The sequence below is a fragment of the Lissotriton helveticus genome, chromosome 1_1, assembly GCF_964261635.1.
Source record: "Lissotriton helveticus chromosome 1_1, aLisHel1.1, whole genome shotgun sequence".
Taxonomy (NCBI): Eukaryota; Metazoa; Chordata; class Amphibia; order Caudata; family Salamandridae; genus Lissotriton; species Lissotriton helveticus.
The window spans coordinates 575,660,274-575,678,226 of record NC_136057.1 but is presented as its reverse complement, the minus strand read 5'-3'; the positions used below and the strand labels follow the sequence as shown (position 1 = coordinate 575,678,226).

The 17,953-nt window shown below is 47.0% G+C and overlaps 1 protein-coding gene across 2 annotated transcripts in view; it reads left to right on the top strand.

The window, feature by feature from the left end:
• Nucleotides 1-17,953, top strand: part of GYS2 (glycogen synthase 2) — a 589,778-nt gene that overhangs the window by 546,720 nt on the left and 25,105 nt on the right. For both annotated transcript variants that reach the window (XM_078674071.1, XM_078674070.1), the window contains one exon: nt 2,168-2,248. In XM_078674071.1, coding sequence (XP_078530197.1) covers nt 2,168-2,248 — 81 coding nt within the window. The remainder of the gene's footprint in view (nt 1-2,167; nt 2,249-17,953) is intronic.

Here is a 17,953-nt window from a genome sequence, read left to right as displayed (position 1 = left end):
ATTTCATACAGTGAGAAACCCCTATAAAATGCTATCAATGTTCAAAGATTGCCTTATAGAAATTTGATATCTATAGTCCATTCATATCAGTTACAAGTCAAAAAGGTTTGCGTCTATCCAGTCAATCTAAACATTTGAATGTTAGGATACATCCTTGCCATTTTAGTCATTCCTGGCTCATAAATTGTCTGTATTAGAAAGTCAAACTGGAATTTGCTTCTACCTTATTGGGTAAGAAGTATATTAAAAACCTATATAGAGGCTAAAAAGTGTGAGGTGTACATAATAATTTAATCTGTCACGGCTACACTTACCCGAGGACAATATGCATATGTAACGAGTCGTCATATTAGTGACTCATATTGAGCATACCCCATCCAGGTAATATATAAAGATTTAGACTATTTAGACAAGATATACATGTTGTTTTGTCTTGTTTTGCTAAAAGACGCAAGCAAGTTCCAATTTACCAATGTAATGCAATGAAATTATGAACCACAGATGTGTAAAATAGGCAACCCAACAGTGGAATAACCCAACACTACACACAATCCGATTGTGTGTGTCGCACCTCTCCAATAGCAGCACGCCCCTCCTCTCAAAGTAGAAATTAGACAGTGAGCTCCTAGCTCTCGTGGTGTGCACCTCCACTGCCCCTGTTGTCCCCAAGGGGCGATCTCATTGATCCAAAACAAAACTTATGCCCACTGTGGATCGCACCACCTCACATGAATAACAAAAAACAAATCAATTAAGAAATGTCCATCCAATGTTGTTATGGTTTAACGTTCTCTTTTAATCTTCTTTTATTCAAATAGATTTTCATCAGGCAGCCACCGCGTTTCATTCTTACAAAGAACTTCGTCAGGGCGATAATAATATCCAAAATTCACTGGTCCTGAAAATTGCAGCACTTGCGCAAACTTTGTATAATAAATGGCTTCTGTGCCTCAATAACGGCGTTTGCTGGCGGCAACAATGTATCCTCTTGAGCGTTCAAAGGGCAAAAAAGCAGATATGTAAAATGGCAGGAATGTATCTTTATATCAAATAGATACCCCCCCAGTGCACTGTCCCCCCTCACAGAGGGGGTCCGCAACAGGGCACCCAAAGCAAATCCCCGCCAGCCTGATGCGGCCATGGAAAGGCCTGTCGAATCCCACATCCTAATTTGGCGGATGGTGCCTGCTAGGCACCGCCATCATATTAGTGGCCCTGCTCTGCCCAGCAGGCAATCGTAACAATTGCCACAGATGGAAAAGCGGCGAATGGACTTTGCGTCCGCCGCGATACCCACCGACATCCTAATATGACGGTGTGTAAATCTCGTTACGATGGCGAAACGATCGCCACTGCCGACCCGGCAGTGGCTATCGTTTCGCCATCGTAATTAGCCCCTACTTTTTTTTTATCTCCAAATGTGCCCTTTGTTTTCTTTTGTAGGGTCTCCTTCTCTGCAATGCCCCTCTGCACCTTTCTTCCTGTTCGTCCCCTTCCTGTGTCTACTACGGAGAGTGTCTCAGTTTCTTGATGCACTTCTGCTAAGCGGCATAACATGGCATTGGTAATTTGGTATACCAGCCCCTGCGAACCATGGAACTGATATGCATTTAAGACCCAGGAAAAGATGCACTAGAGTCCCTGTTACTAATGGGCAGTGTTGATTCTGGCCCAGAGGAACCCTGATTGCCAGTTTGCTGATACAAACCTATGAGCTCCGGCGAATCTGGCATAGGGAGAAATTTGCTCTGTGAGCTCTTCTACTGATGTTGACTGGTGTTTCTGGCCTCATATGGCAGGCGCTCTTTCGATGGAATCTGTCTTAGATGGCCAGATAATCACGGACTCCATTTTGAAAGGCTCAAAAAAGAGTTGAGTGTTTTATCCTTTTCTGGTTAATACATTTTAGTTGGTTTCTAAAAGTTCTCTGATAAGGTTTGCCAGGTAGAAATAGCTCCGGTTAATTAACAAAAACATACATTTTTTTAATGGGGGCATAAACAGCATCGTACTGCACACATGGGATATATATGCATGCATTCTGGAACGTGTTTCAAACAGATGTATATGCAACCAGGTTATGAAACATATTTATTATTTATTCTACTCTTTACCTCAAACAATTATTTTTTTGTCTTTCTAACACGTTTTTTTTACTTTCTATTAGTTCTACAAGCATGCTCGGCATCTCTCTCTCAGCAGAGCATTTCCAGAAAAGTTCGGGATGGAACCAAATGCACCCCCAAAAGTGAGTTTGCCTTTTATTATTCCTTTGTTATCATTTAACTTATAAGTTTACTTAAACGGGAATAGATTTTTTTTAAAGATACAATTTAATTTTACCTTTTGACTTAACCACATTTTTACTTACCAAAATCCACCAGCAAGGCAAGGCTGGCAGCTGCAGCCGGGCATAGCTCCATCAGGCCATATAACTTCACCATCAAGTCCTGATGAGTCCGTTTTTAGTGTGGCAAAAAGCCCTGATTTTTTTTTTGTTAGAATATGTTTTATTAGTTTTCAAGCAAGTATCATCAATACAATACACTTCAAAGGCATTGAGTAAAGGAAAATGTTACACATGAATCGTCTCATTCCATAACAACAATGCTAATCTACGATATTGGATAATAAGTTCCTGTCACACCACAGGGCTTTGGTACAATCGGTGATGGCAAAAAGCCCTGATTGTGACAAAACTGGGTTTTGTGTCTGTCAAGGTTGCACAATCCCCATGGAAGCCTCAGCTGCATTTCCCAGTCCTGTTGCTCTTCCTTGCCACTCCTGCAGTCAGCAGCGTCGGATTGGTAACGATGGCACTCGGGCAATGCCCGAAGGGCGGGTGTCCAGTTCCAGCTGTGGGCTGCTTTTTTGAACAGCCTGGGTGGCCGATTTGGGGGTGTTTCTGCATTGTTCATTGCAGCCAGCGGCCCAGTGGGTGCCTGAGTGGCCTTTCTGAAGGTAAATTGGTGTCCATTACCTCCCTCCTATCAACGGCAGAGGTGTCAGTCCCTTTCTCTCATTGGGCCATCCCATTAATATATTTATATTGAGCCGTGCAGGGGGCCAGAGCAAAAGTGGCCTCACTTTTTTTCAGGTGTTTCACCTGTGTAAACTAATCCCCCCCTTTTTTTAAATAAAATTTTGCTGAAGCAGTGTTTTGCAACGCAATTTGCAAATTTGGGGCACTTTTTTTTTTTAGCCTGCCCAGGCTGATTTTTAATCCTAATCCAACCCTGGCAGTCAGTCCTTAGTAGAAGGCTCCTGCAATGTTGAATCCTCAATGGTCCGCTGCGCCCTTGTGGTGTAAGGAGTCCTTATGCTTTTTCTGTCCCTGGTGCTTGCAAGCAGAAGTTCAACCACTTGGATAGCAGCGGTTCCAGTAGGAGTAATGAGTCTATTTCAGTATTTTTCTTCCTGCGACCAGGCAAAATGTTGTACTTGCAAGATATTTTCTTCCCAGGTGCAGAAGCGTTCTGTGGAGGTAGTGGTGAGGTATGAGTGTTATCCTGCACGCTAGTCAGAGATTTGAGATTTCTCTACATCCAATCCTGATTACTGTCTTGCTAATTTCCCACCTTCTTTTACAGAACTTTTCATGGTTTACGCTAACCCTTCCCATGGGCCCTAAAACAAGATGGTTCCACCAGCCTACACACGGAAGAGCTCTTTCCCCGCCACGGCCCGTGGAGGGAGTTGCGGTGGGGCAGAGAGGTGGGGCAGGGGACGGGCAGGGTGGGGATGCTAAAAACCGGCATATGGATAATTGGAGGTAAGTAAACAATTTAACGAATAAAACGAATTTCGTAGCGCGCGCTGCATCGCATTTTGGGATGCAGGGACCGCTACGAATTTCGTTTTATTTATTAAATATCGAACAGTTAGGAATTCTATGTACAGGAAAACAATAAAACAAACATTGCTAAAGCCAAAACGTCCGGCCAAGCCAGCTATGGCGGTGCAGTGGATTAATGTATCTACTCCAGGAATCTGTGTTTGCCTCATGGTAACAGGTTTGAATTCCATTTTGTCCACTCAGCCTTTCATCATTCTGATGTCAATAAAATAAGTAGCATTTAATGTGTAACCAGAAAAATGTATCGTTCAGAGCCAAGTAGCCCCAGTGGTTGAACAAGCACTTTATATATGTTATGTCATGGCAAGCTAGTGCATTGCTTTTTTTTTTTACTGCAAGCTTATGCTACAAAATAAAAATTAAAACAAAATACTGTCACCGAAATATGGTGATTATATGTCTACAAAAAACATTTAAAATGTATAAAAAATAGCAATTACATATCATTTTAAAAGGCCAGTACAGGTACCTAATATGAGGTAGGTGTACGTAGAGCGGGTATAGAAAACCTTTTGAACAGTGATGCCTATCACAAGAAAATTATTGTCATCACTGCAGCAAATCAAATCAATTATGTCAATAAAATGAGTAGCATTTATTTTTGTAACCAGAAAAATGTATTGTTCAGCGCCAAGTAGCCCCAGTGGTTGAACAAGCACTTTATATATGTTATGTCATGGCAAGCTAGTGCATTGCTTTTTTTTTACTGCAAGCTTATGCTACAAAATAAAAATTAAAACAAAATACTGTCACCGAAATATGGTGATTATATGTCTGCAAAAAACATTTAAAATGTATAAAAAAATATTAATTACATATCATTTTAAAAGGCCAGTACAGGTACCTAATATGAGGTAGGTGTACGTAGAGCGGGTATAGAAAACCTTTTGAACAGTGATGCATATCACAAGAAAATGATTGTCATCACTGCGGCAAATCAAATCAATTTTTTTTTTTGCAACCTGAAGATACTTTTAACGCAAGAGGTGGAAAAAAAAGAAATTACAGAAAATAGCAGTGGCAAACTAAAGTATGTGTACATCAGCCCTGGTACTGAAAGGCACTTAATTTTACGTAAATGTACACGTGGTGAATGAAAGAAGCCAATTCCTGAAGTGTGCTAACTGATTGCCCCATGCTATATCCTAGATGCAAAATAAGAATCGCAAATTAAGAGGGCAGAACTAAATGTCCTCTTTGTACACATGTATGTATTTTTAGTTACAGTGTTTTTTTAATTACATAAATGTTGGTAAGACGGCCACAGCAGCCTGTAGGCAAGAACTAAAAAGGATAAATGGCCATGAACTATAGAAAGGTAAAATAGGGCAACCAGGCTTGTGAATTCCAAAGACAACTATACAAAAACAAAAAAACAGCATCAGCTACCCAAAACTAGAGATGAGAACATTCTCTGACAGACTGTAGGAAATTCCATCTAGTTTTATTGCGTTCCAAGTCTTGAGCCTTTTCTATACCTTGACTTTAAGCTTCATTGATGTCTTAAGGCCTGATTCCGAGTTTGGTGGTCCGTGGACCGCCAAACCCGGGGTGGAGCAGTGGTGCGGCAACTGACGCACCGGCAGTTCGACTGCCGTATTTTGACACTGTCAGTTGGACCGTCATGGGGCCGGCGCAACTGCCAGGGATCCGCTATCCCTCGGCGGTGGCATGGCGGTCTCAGGATCGCAATATGCTGGCGGTGCAGCTGTGGCACCACCAAGCATATTGCGACTTTCCTCACGGCTACCCTTTTTAATTGAGGTGAGCCTGCCATGAAAAGGGTGGCGGTGAGGAAATTTTCCCCTGTTGCCTCAGGGCCTAGAGATACATGCAGGGGGGGCACATGGCGTGCACCCCTATGTGCATGCACCCCAGTTCCTGCACGGCATGCCGTGCAGGAACGTGCTTTGGAACTCCCTCGGCACTGTAGTCCTAAGGCTCACATATGAGCCTTTAAACTGCACTGCAGCGAGACCGCCAGAGCACCACCTGCCAGACAACGAGGAAAATCATAATCTGGTGGGCGAGCAGCAGTTGACTTTGGCAGTGTAGGAGCGGGGCACTGGCATGGCGGCCCACTCCCACACTGCCAAAGTCCTAATCAGACCCTAAACCTGTGCAACTCCATCCCCCTCACTAATGTGAAGTGATACAAACACTTTCAGTAACATTTCCTTGCTGACCAGGTATGATACTTTAAATAGGGCAGGCCAGCATGGTTCGCTTGGTGGCTTATCTGCAGAGGTCATGATGATCCCCTTAGTCTGAAATGCCATCTGGAAAGTTCTACCAGCGAACAGAACTCTGTATTTCACAGTCTTGTGCTAGAAATCTTGACTGAGATAAACTTGAAACCAGACACTGATTTTCCAAGTTCTTTCAAAAGAGGCATAAAAGACCCCCTTGACTCTGTGCAGTAGTGGCACGAAGACACCACTTTTCTATTGAATAATCTTCGGTGGATAGGAAGGTGGAGAAGAAAGTTAAGTAGAGTATAGGGCAAAAGAGGAAAATAGTTAGAGGGCTGTATCATGGAAGGCCGTGCTAGCTCATCGCAGAGCCGAGCTCCTGTTTGTATGTGCCTCTAATGTGTAAAGTAATGTAACTTAACTCAATATTTCTCTGAGTTAAGGTTTGATTTGTAGTCAGACCAGTTGAGAAAAAGTGAACAGGCTTGCCTCCTTTTGTTTCTGAACTATGCTGTCTAAACTAATGCACTAACTCAAAGAAATATCAGGTTAAATGAATTGACTTACAAACTGCAGACATAAAAACAAATGCTCGATTCTGCCCTGAGCCCACAAAGCTTATCGGGCTACTGCCCAGGGTGTGTAGGGACAGACAGGAGGAGAGACATAGAAGATGTGTTATGCAGTGCCAAGAACGTGTGAACAGGCAGTGATGGGAGAGACATAATTGGCGGGAGGGCAGGTAGTAGAGCTTGGCATAGAGGGGAAGTTAGAAAGGTCACTTCCCCCCAGGTCATTATGAATAGTGCCTCCAGACCTGAACCTTCCACCTAAAAATCATTGATTTCAGGTGTGTTGGTCTAATTAATATAGGAAAAGCAAAACAAGACTGCAACAAAAATCTAGTATTGGAAAAAAAATTAATGACCTGCAGGAAGGTGGTTACCCTGGGCATCGGGGAAACTGAGCAAGGCAATAGGCTGCACTCGCACTTCTAGACTGCACACCCTGGAGATCACGAGGGGGAGGATAAAAATGGTCCAGGGTCTTTTCTTGCATGTGACATTTCCTGAAAAGGTTACTCACACCTCCATAAATCTCTAGTGGAGAAGTGAAAAGCTGTGTTCCATCCCTGAGAACGTAATATGAAGTCAGGTGGCAATAGTGATCCTTTTGTGGAAAAATAAGTTAAACATGAAATCCTATTTACTGAAATTACATATAGTGACAAAGTGAGCAGTTTGTGTGGCCTCTCCAGTGACCTCAGACAGACATACACCCACACCTCACTATCTAACTACTGCTATGATGGTAAAGAAACTAGACTTCCTTGTCCTGGATGTTACCTATACTTCAGAGGTAGAAGTTAAAATGGGCAGCCACCTAAACTTTGAGCCTGGTGAGGCCTCTGTTTTCTTTCATCAGACAACAATACACCTTCCTTTGAGGCTGGCACAAAGGAAGGTGTGATTCCACCGATAAGGATTCATAAAAGGGGGTGGTGATGGACAGAGTATCTGAATTAAGCAGAACACTCCTACCCAGTCAAAAGATCAGGGCTTGATCCATCACCGTTTTTTAGCTCACTGCACCATCCCAGTTCAGAACCTGGCTACATGCAAATTAGTCTGTCCCTGGCCCAGTGCATCATGGGAACAGGGCAGACCAAACTACCAAGCCAATTCTTTACTGGAAAGGAAACAAGCTTCCGGGGACCGGTTTCTGGCATTACAGCCGTCTTCGGCCCGGCTTGCTTGAATCCTGATGGTGCAGTGAGCAAGGGACTCACATCTGAGTATACCCTACCACACTTGTGGTGGCCAAAACGATTCATAAAAGGGGGTGGTGATGGACAGAGTATCTGAATTAAGCAGAACACTCCTACCCAGTCAAAAGATCAGGGCTTGATCCATCACCGTTTTTTAGCTCACTGCACCATCCCAGTTCAGAACCTGGCTACATGCAAATTAGTCTGTCCCTGGCCCAGTGCATCATGGGAACAGGGCAGACCAAACTACCAAGCCAATTCTTTACTGGAAAGGAAACAAGCTTCCGGGGACCGGTTTCTGGCATTACAGCCGTCTTCGGCCCGGCTTGCTTGAATCCTGATGGTGCAGTGAGCAAGGGACTCACATCTGAGTATACCCTACCACACTTGTGGTGGCCAAAACGATTCATAAAAGGGGGTGGTGATGGACAGAGTATCTGAATTAAGCAGAACACTCCTACCCAGTCAAAAGATCAGGGCTTGATCCATCACCGTTTTTTAGCTCACTGCACCATCCCAGTTCAGAACCTGGCTACATGCAAATTAGTCTGTCCCTGGCCCAGTGCATCATGGGAACAGGGCAGACCAAACTACCAAGCCAATTCTTTACTGGAAAGGAAACAAGCTTCCGGGGACCGGTTTCTGGCATTACAGCCGTCTTCGGCCCGGCTTGCTTGAATCCTGATGGTGCAGTGAGCAAGGGACTCACATCTGAGTATACCCTACCACACTTGTGGTGGCTAAAACGATTCATAAAAGGGGGTGGTGATGGACAGAGTATCTGAATTAAGCAGAACACTCCTACCCAGTCAAAAGATCAGGGCTTGATCCATCACCGTTTTTTAGCTCACTGCACCATCCCAGTTCAGAACCTGGCTACATGCAAATTAGTCTGTCCCTGGCCCAGTGCATCATGGGAACAGGGCAGACCAAACTACCAAGCCAATTCTTTACTGGAAAGAAAACAAGCTTCCGGGGACCGGTTTCTGGCATTACAGCCGTCTTCGGCCCGGCTTGCTTGAATCCTGATGGTGCAGTGAGCAAGGGACTCACATCTGAGTATACCCTACCACACCTGTGGTGGCCAAAACGATTCATAAAAGGGGGTGGTGATGGACAGAGTATCTGAATTAAGCAGAACACTCCTACCCAGTCAAAAGATCAGGGCTTGATCCATCACCGTTTTTTAGCTCACTGCACCATCCCAGTTCAGAACCTGGCTACATGCAAATTAGTCTGTCCCTGGCCCAGTGCATCATGGGAACAGGGCAGACCAAACTACCAAGCCAATTCTTTACTGGAAAGGAAACAAGCTTCCGGGGACCGGTTTCTGGCATTACAGCCGTCTTCGGCCCGGCTTGCTTGAATCCTGATGGTGCAGTGAGCAAGGGACTCACATCTGAGTATACCCTACCACACTGTGGTGGCCAAAACGATTCATAAAAGGGGGTGGTGATGGACAGAGTATCTGAATTAAGCAGAACACTCCTACCCAGTCAAAAGATCAGGGCTTGATCCATCACCGTTTTTTAGCTCACTGCACCATCCCAGTTCAGAACCTGGCTACATGCAAATTAGTCTGTCCCTGGCCCAGTGCATCATGGGAACAGGGCAGACCAAACTACCAAGCCAATTCTTTACTGGAAAGGAAACAAGCTTCCGGGGACCGGTTTCTGGCATTACAGCCGTCTTCGGCCCGGCTTGCTTGAATCCTGATGGTGCAGTGAGCAAGGGACTCACATCTGAGTATACCCTACCACACTTGTGGTGGCCAAAACGATTCATAAATGGGGGTGGTGATGGACAGAGTATCTGAATTAAGCAGAACACTCCTACCCAGTCAAAAGATCAGGGCTTGATCCATCACCGTTTTTTAGCTCACTGCACCATCCCAGTTCAGAACCTGGCTACATGCAAATTAGTCTGTCCCTGGCCCAGTGCATCATGGGAACAGGGCAGACCAAACTACCAAGCCAATTCTTTACTGGAAAGGAAACAAGCTTCCGGGGACCGGTTTCTGGCATTACAGCCGTCTTCGGCCCGGCTTGCTTGAATCCTGATGGTGCAGTGAGCAAGGGACTCACATCTGAGTATACCCTACCACACTTGTGGTGGCCAAAACGATTCATAAAAGGGGGTGGTGATGGACAGAGTATCTGAATTAAGCAGAACACTCCTACCCAGTCAAAAGATCAGGGCTTGATCCATCACCGTTTTTTAGCTCACTGCACCATCCCAGTTCAGAACCTGGCTACATGCAAATTAGTCTGTCCCTGGCCCAGTGCATCATGGGAACAGGGCAGACCAAACTACCAAGCCAATTCTTTACTGGAAAGGAAACAAGCTTCCGGGGACCGGTTTCTGGCATTACAGCCGTCTTCGGCCCGGCTTGCTTGAATCCTGATGGTGCAGTGAGCAAGGGACTCACATCTGAGTATACCCTACCACACTTGTGGTGGCCAAAACGATTCATAAAAGGGGGTGGTGATGGACAGAGTATCTGAATTAAGCAGAACACTCCTACCCAGTCAAAAGATCAGGGCTTGATCCATCACCGTTTTTTAGCTCACTGCACCATCCCAGTTCAGAACCTGGCTACATGCAAATTAGTCTGTCCCTGGCCCAGTGCATCATGGGAACAGGGCAGACCAAACTACCAAGCCAATTCTTTACTGGAAAGGAAACAAGCTTCCGGGGACCGGTTTCTGGCATTACAGCCGTCTTCGGCCCGGCTTGCTTGAATCCTGATGGTGCAGTGAGCAAGGGACTCACATCTGAGTATACCCTACCACACTTGTGGTGGCCAAAACGATTCATAAAAGGGGGTGGTGATGGACAGAGTATCTGAATTAAGCAGAACACTCCTACCCAGTCAAAAGATCAGGGCTTGATCCATCACCGTTTTTTAGCTCACTGCACCATCCCAGTTCAGAACCTGGCTACATGCAAATTAGTCTGTCCCTGGCCCAGTGCATCATGGGAACAGGGCAGACCAAACTACCAAGCCAATTCTTTACTGGAAAGGAAACAAGCTTCCGGGGACCGGTTTCTGGCATTACAGCCGTCTTCGGCCCGGCTTGCTTGAATCCTGATGGTGCAGTGAGCAAGGGACTCACATCTGAGTATACCCTACCACACTTGTGGTGGCCAAAACGATTCATAAAAGGGGGTGGTGATGGACAGAGTATCTGAATTAAGCAGAACACTCCTACCCAGTCAAAAGATCAGGGCTTGATCCATCACCGTTTTTTAGCTCACTGCACCATCCCAGTTCAGAACCTGGCTACATGCAAATTAGTCTGTCCCTGGCCCAGTGCATCATGGGAACAGGGCAGACCAAACTACCAAGCCAATTCTTTACTGGAAAGGAAACAAGCTTCCGGGGACCGGTTTCTGGCATTACAGCCGTCTTCGGCCCGGCTTGCTTGAATCCTGATGGTGCAGTGAGCAAGGGACTCACATCTGAGTATACCCTACCACACTTGTGGTGGCCAAAACGATTCATAAAAGGGGGTGGTGATGGACAGAGTATCTGAATTAAGCAGAACACTCCTACCCAGTCAAAAGATCAGGGCTTGATCCATCACCGTTTTTTAGCTCACTGCACCATCCCAGTTCAGAACCTGGCTACATGCAAATTAGTCTGTCCCTGGCCCAGTGCATCATGGGAACAGGGCAGACCAAACTACCAAGCCAATTCTTTACTGGAAAGGAAACAAGCTTCCGGGGACCGGTTTCTGGCATTACAGCCGTCTTCGGCCCGGCTTGCTTGAATCCTGATGGTGCAGTGAGCAAGGGACTCACATCTGAGTATACCCTACCACACTTGTGGTGGCCAAAACGATTCATAAAAGGGGGTGGTGATGGACAGAGTATCTGAATTAAGCAGAACACTCCTACCCAGTCAAAAGATCAGGGCTTGATCCATCACCGTTTTTTAGCTCACTGCACCATCCCAGTTCAGAACCTGGCTACATGCAAATTAGTCTGTCCCTGGCCCAGTGCATCATGGGAACAGGGCAGACCAAACTACCAAGCCAATTCTTTACTGGAAAGGAAACAAGCTTCCGGGGACCGGTTTCTGGCATTACAGCCGTCTTCGGCCCGGCTTGCTTGAATCCTGATGGTGCAGTGAGCAAGGGACTCACATCTGAGTATACCCTACCACACTTGTGGTGGCTAAAACGATTCATAAAAGGGGGTGGTGATGGACAGAGTATCTGAATTAAGCAGAACACTCCTACCCAGTCAAAAGATCAGGGCTTGATCCATCACCGTTTTTTAGCTCACTGCACCATCCCAGTTCAGAACCTGGCTACATGCAAATTAGTCTGTCCCTGGCCCAGTGCATCATGGGAACAGGGCAGACCAAACTACCAAGCCAATTCTTTACTGGAAAGAAAACAAGCTTCCGGGGACCGGTTTCTGGCATTACAGCCGTCTTCGGCCCGGCTTGCTTGAATCCTGATGGTGCAGTGAGCAAGGGACTCACATCTGAGTATACCCTACCACACCTGTGGTGGCCAAAACGATTCATAAAAGGGGGTGGTGATGGACAGAGTATCTGAATTAAGCAGAACACTCCTACCCAGTCAAAAGATCAGGGCTTGATCCATCACCGTTTTTTAGCTCACTGCACCATCCCAGTTCAGAACCTGGCTACATGCAAATTAGTCTGTCCCTGGCCCAGTGCATCATGGGAACAGGGCAGACCAAACTACCAAGCCAATTCTTTACTGGAAAGGAAACAAGCTTCCGGGGACCGGTTTCTGGCATTACAGCCGTCTTCGGCCCGGCTTGCTTGAATCCTGATGGTGCAGTGAGCAAGGGACTCACATCTGAGTATACCCTACCACACTGTGGTGGCCAAAACGATTCATAAAAGGGGGTGGTGATGGACAGAGTATCTGAATTAAGCAGAACACTCCTACCCAGTCAAAAGATCAGGGCTTGATCCATCACCGTTTTTTAGCTCACTGCACCATCCCAGTTCAGAACCTGGCTACATGCAAATTAGTCTGTCCCTGGCCCAGTGCATCATGGGAACAGGGCAGACCAAACTACCAAGCTAATTCTTTACTGGAAAGGAAACAAGCTTCCGGGGACCGGTTTCTGGCATTACAGCCGTCTTCGGCCCGGCTTGCTTGAATCCTGATGGTGCAGTGAGCAAGGGACTCACATCTGAGTATACCCTACCACACTTGTGGTGGCCAAAACGATTCATAAAAGGGGGTGGTGATGGACAGAGTATCTGAATTAAGCAGAACACTCCTACCCAGTCAAAAGATCAGGGCTTGATCCATCACCGTTTTTTAGCTCACTGCACCATCCCAGTTCAGAACCTGGCTACATGCAAATTAGTCTGTCCCTGGCCCAGTGCATCATGGGAACAGGGCAGACCAAACTACCAAGCCAATTCTTTACTGGAAAGGAAACAAGCTTCCGGGGACCGGTTTCTGGCATTACAGCCGTCTTCGGCCCGGCTTGCTTGAATCCTGATGGTGCAGTGAGCAAGGGACTCACATCTGAGTATACCCTACCACACTTGTGGTGGCCAAAACGATTCATAAAAGGGGGTGGTGATGGACAGAGTATCTGAATTAAGCAGAACACTCCTACCCAGTCAAAAGATCAGGGCTTGATCCATCACCGTTTTTTAGCTCACTGCACCATCCCAGTTCAGAACCTGGCTACATGCAAATTAGTCTGTCCCTGGCCCAGTGCATCATGGGAACAGGGCAGACCAAACTACCAAGCCAATTCTTTACTGGAAAGGAAACAAGCTTCCGGGGACCGGTTTCTGGCATTACAGCCGTCTTCGGCCCGGCTTGCTTGAATCCTGATGGTGCAGTGAGCAAGGGACTCACATCTGAGTATACCCTACCACACTTGTGGTGGCCAAAACGATTCATAAAAGGGGGTGGTGATGGACAGAGTATCTGAATTAAGCAGAACACTCCTACCCAGTCAAAAGATCAGGGCTTGATCCATCACCGTTTTTTAGCTCACTGCACCATCCCAGTTCAGAACCTGGCTACATGCAAATTAGTCTGTCCCTGGCCCAGTGCATCATGGGAACAGGGCAGACCAAACTACCAAGCCAATTCTTTATTGGAAAGGAAACAAGCTTCCGGGGACCGGTTTCTGGCATTACAGCCGTCTTCCGCCCAGCTTGCTTGAATCCTGATGGTGCAGTGAGCAAGGGACTCACATCTGAGTATACCCTACCACACTTGTGGTGGCCAAAACGATTCATAAAAGGGGGTGGTGATGGACAGAGTATCTGAATTAAGGAGAACACTCCTACCCAGTCAAAAGATCAGGGCTTGATCCATCACCGTTTTTTAGCTCACTGCACCATCCCAGTTCAGAACCTGGCTACATGCAAATTAGTCTGTCCCTGGCCCAGTGCATCATGGGAACAGGGCAGACCAAACTACCAAGCCAATTCTTTACTGGAAAGGAAACAAGCTTCCGGGGACCGGTTTCTGGCATTACAGCCGTCTTCGGCCCGGCTTGCTTGAATCCTGATGGTGCAGTGAGCAAGGGACTCACATCTGAGTATACCCTACCACACTTGTGGTGGCCAAAACGATTCATAAAAGGGGGTGGTGATGGACAGAGTATCTGAATTAAGCAGAACACTCCTACCCAGTCAAAAGATCAGGGCTTGATCCATCACCGTTTTTTAGCTCACTGCACCATCCCAGTTCAGAACCTGGCTACATGCAAATTAGTCTGTCCCTGGCCCAGTGCATCATGGGAACAGGGCAGACCAAACTACCATGCCAATTCTTTACTGGAAAGGAAACAAGCTTCCGGGGACCGGTTTCTGGCATTACAGCCGTCTTCGGCCCGGCTTGCTTGAATCCTGATGGTGCAGTGAGCAAGGGACTCACATCTGAGTATACCCTACCACACTTGTGGTGGCCAAAACGATTCATAAAAGGGGGTGGTGATGGACAGAGTATCTGAATTAAGCAGAACACTCCTACCCAGTCAAAAGATCAGGGCTTGATCCATCACCGTTTTTTAGCTCACTGCACCATCCCAGTTCAGAACCTGGCTACATGCAAATTAGTCTGTCCCTGGCCCAGTGCATCATGGGAACAGGGCAGACCAAACTACCAAGCCAATTCTTTACTGGAAAGGAAACAAGCTTCCGGGGACCGGTTTCTGGCATTACAGCCGTCTTCGGCCCGGCTTGCTTGAATCCTGATGGTGCAGTGAGCAAGGGACTCACATCTGAGTATACCCTACCACACTTGTGGTGGCCAAAACGATTCATAAAAGGGGGTGGTGATGGACAGAGTATCTGAATTAAGCAGAACACTCCTACCCAGTCAAAAGATCAGGGCTTGATCCATCACCGTTTTTTATCTCACTGCACCATCCCAGTTCGTTTTTGGCCACTATAGGTGAGGCAGGGTATACTCAGACATGAGTCCCTTGCTCACTGCTCCATCAGGATTCAAGCAAGCCGGGCCGATGAGGCTGAAATGCCAGAAACCGGTCCCCGGTAGCTTGTATCCTTTCTGGTGAAGAATTGGCTTGGTAGTTTGGTCTGCCCTGTTCCCATGATGCACTGGGCCAGGGACAGACTAATTTGCATATAGCCAGGTTCTGAGCTGGGATGGGGCAGTGAGCTAAATAACGGTGATGGATCAAGCCCTGATCTTTGGACTGGGTAAGAGTGGTCTGCTTAATTCAGACACTCTGTTCATCACCACCCCCTTTTCTGAATCGTTTTTGGCCACTATAGGTGAGGCAGGGTATACTCAGACATGAGTCCCTTGCTCACTGCTCCATCAGGATTCAAGCAAGCCGGGCCGATGAGGCTGAAATGGCAGAAACCGGTCCCCGGTAGCTTGTATCCTTTCTGGTGAAGAATTGGCTTGGTAGTTTGGTCTGCCCTGTTCCCATGATGCACTGGGCCAGGGACAGACTAATTTGCATACAGCCAGGTTCTGAGCTGGGATGGGGCAGTGAGCTAAATAACGGTGATGGATCAAGCCCTGATCTTTGGACTGGGTAAGAGTGGTCTGCTTAATTCAGACACTCTGTTCATCACCACCCCCCTTTTCTGAATCGTTTTTGGCCACTATAGGTGAGGCAGGGTATACTCAGACATGAGTCCCTTGCTCACTGCTCCATCAGGATTCAAGCAAGCCGGGCCGATGAGGCTAAAATGCCAGAAACCGGTCCCCGGTAGCTTTTATCCTTTCTGGTTAAGAATTGGCTTGGTAGTTTGGTCTGCCCTGTTCCCATGATGCACTGGGCCAGGGACAGACTAATTTGCATATAGCCAGGTTCTGAGCTGGGATGGGGCAGTGAGCTAAATAACGGTGATGGATCAAGCCCTGATCTTTGGACTGGGTAAGAGTGGTCTGCTTAATTCAGACACTCTGTTCATCACCACCCCCTTTTCTGAATCGTTTTTGGCCACTATAGGTGAGGCAGGGTATACTCAGACATGAGTCCCTTGCTCACTGCTCCATCAGGATTCAAGCAAGCCGGGCCGATGAGGCTAAAATGCCAGAAACCGGTCCCCGGTAGCTTGTATCCTTTCTGGTGAAGAATTGGCTTGGTAGTTTGGTCTGCCCTGTTCCCATGATGCACTGAGCCAGGGACAGACTAATTTGCATATAGCCAGGTTCTGAGCTGGGATGGGGCAGTGAGCTAAATAACGGTGATGGATCAAGCCCTGATCTTTGGACTGGGTAAGAGTGGTCTGCTTAATTCAGACACTCTGTTCATCACCACCCCCTTTTCTGAATCGTTTTTGGCCACTATAGGTGAGGCAGGGTATACTCAGACATGAGTCCCTTGCTCACTGCTCCATCAGGATTCAAGCAAGCCGGGCCGATGAGGCTGAAATGCCAGAAACCGGTCCCCGGTAGCTTGTATCCTTTCTGGTGAAGAATTGGCTTGGTAGTTTGGTCTGCCCTGTTCCCATGATGCACTGGGCCAGGGACAGACTAATTTGCATATAGCCAGGTTCTGAGCTGGGATGGGGCAGTGAGCTAAATAACGGTGATGGATCAAGCCCTGATCTTTGGACTGGGTAAGAGTGGTCTGCTTAATTCAGACACTCTGTTCATCACCACCCCCTTTTCTGAATCGTTTTTGGCCACTATAGGTGAGGCAGGGTATACTCAGACATGAGTCCCTTGCTCACTGCTCCATCAGGATTCAAGCAAGCCGGGCCGATGAGGCTGAAATGCCAGAAACCGGTCCCCGGTAGCTTGTATCCTTTCTGTTGAAGAATTGGCTTGGTAGTTTGGTCTGCCCTGTTCCCAAGATGCACTGGGCCAGGGACAGACTAATTTGCATATAGCCAGGTTCTGAGCTGGGATGGGGCAGTGAGCTAAATAACGGTGATGGATCAAGCCCTGATCTTTTGACTGGGTAAGAGTGGTCTGCTTAATTCAGACACTCTGTTCATCACCACCCCCTTTTCTGAATCGTTTTTGGCCACTATAGGTGAGGCAGGGTATACTCAGACATGAGTCCCTTGCTCACTGCTCCATCAGGATTCAAGCAAGCCGGGCCGATGAGGCTGAAATGCCAGAAACCGGTCCCCGGTAGCTTGTATCCTTTCTGGTGAAGAATTGGCTTGGTAGTTTGGTCTGCCCTGTTCCCATGATGCACTGGGCCAGGGACAGACTAATTTGCATATAGCCAGGTTCTGAGCTGGGATGGGGCAGTGAGCTAAATAACGGTGATGGATCAAGCCCTGATCTTTGGACTGGGTAAGAGTGGTCTGCTTAATTCAGACACTCTGTTCATCACCACCCCCTTTTCTGAATCGTTTTTGGCCACTATAGGTGAGGCAGGGTATACTCAGACATGAGTCCCTTGCTCACTGCTCCATCAGGATTCAAGCAAGCCGGGCCGATGAGGCTGAAATGCCAGAAACCGGTCCCCGGTAGCTTGTATCCTTTCTGGTGAAGAATTGGCTTGGTAGTTTGGTCTGCCCTGTTCCCATGATGCACTGGGCCAGGGACAGACTAATTTGCATATAGCCAGGTTCTGAGCTGGGATGGGGCAGTGAGCTAAATAACGGTGATGGATCAAGCCCTGATCTTTGGACTGGGTAAGAGTGGTCTGCTTAATTCAGACACTCTGTTCATCACC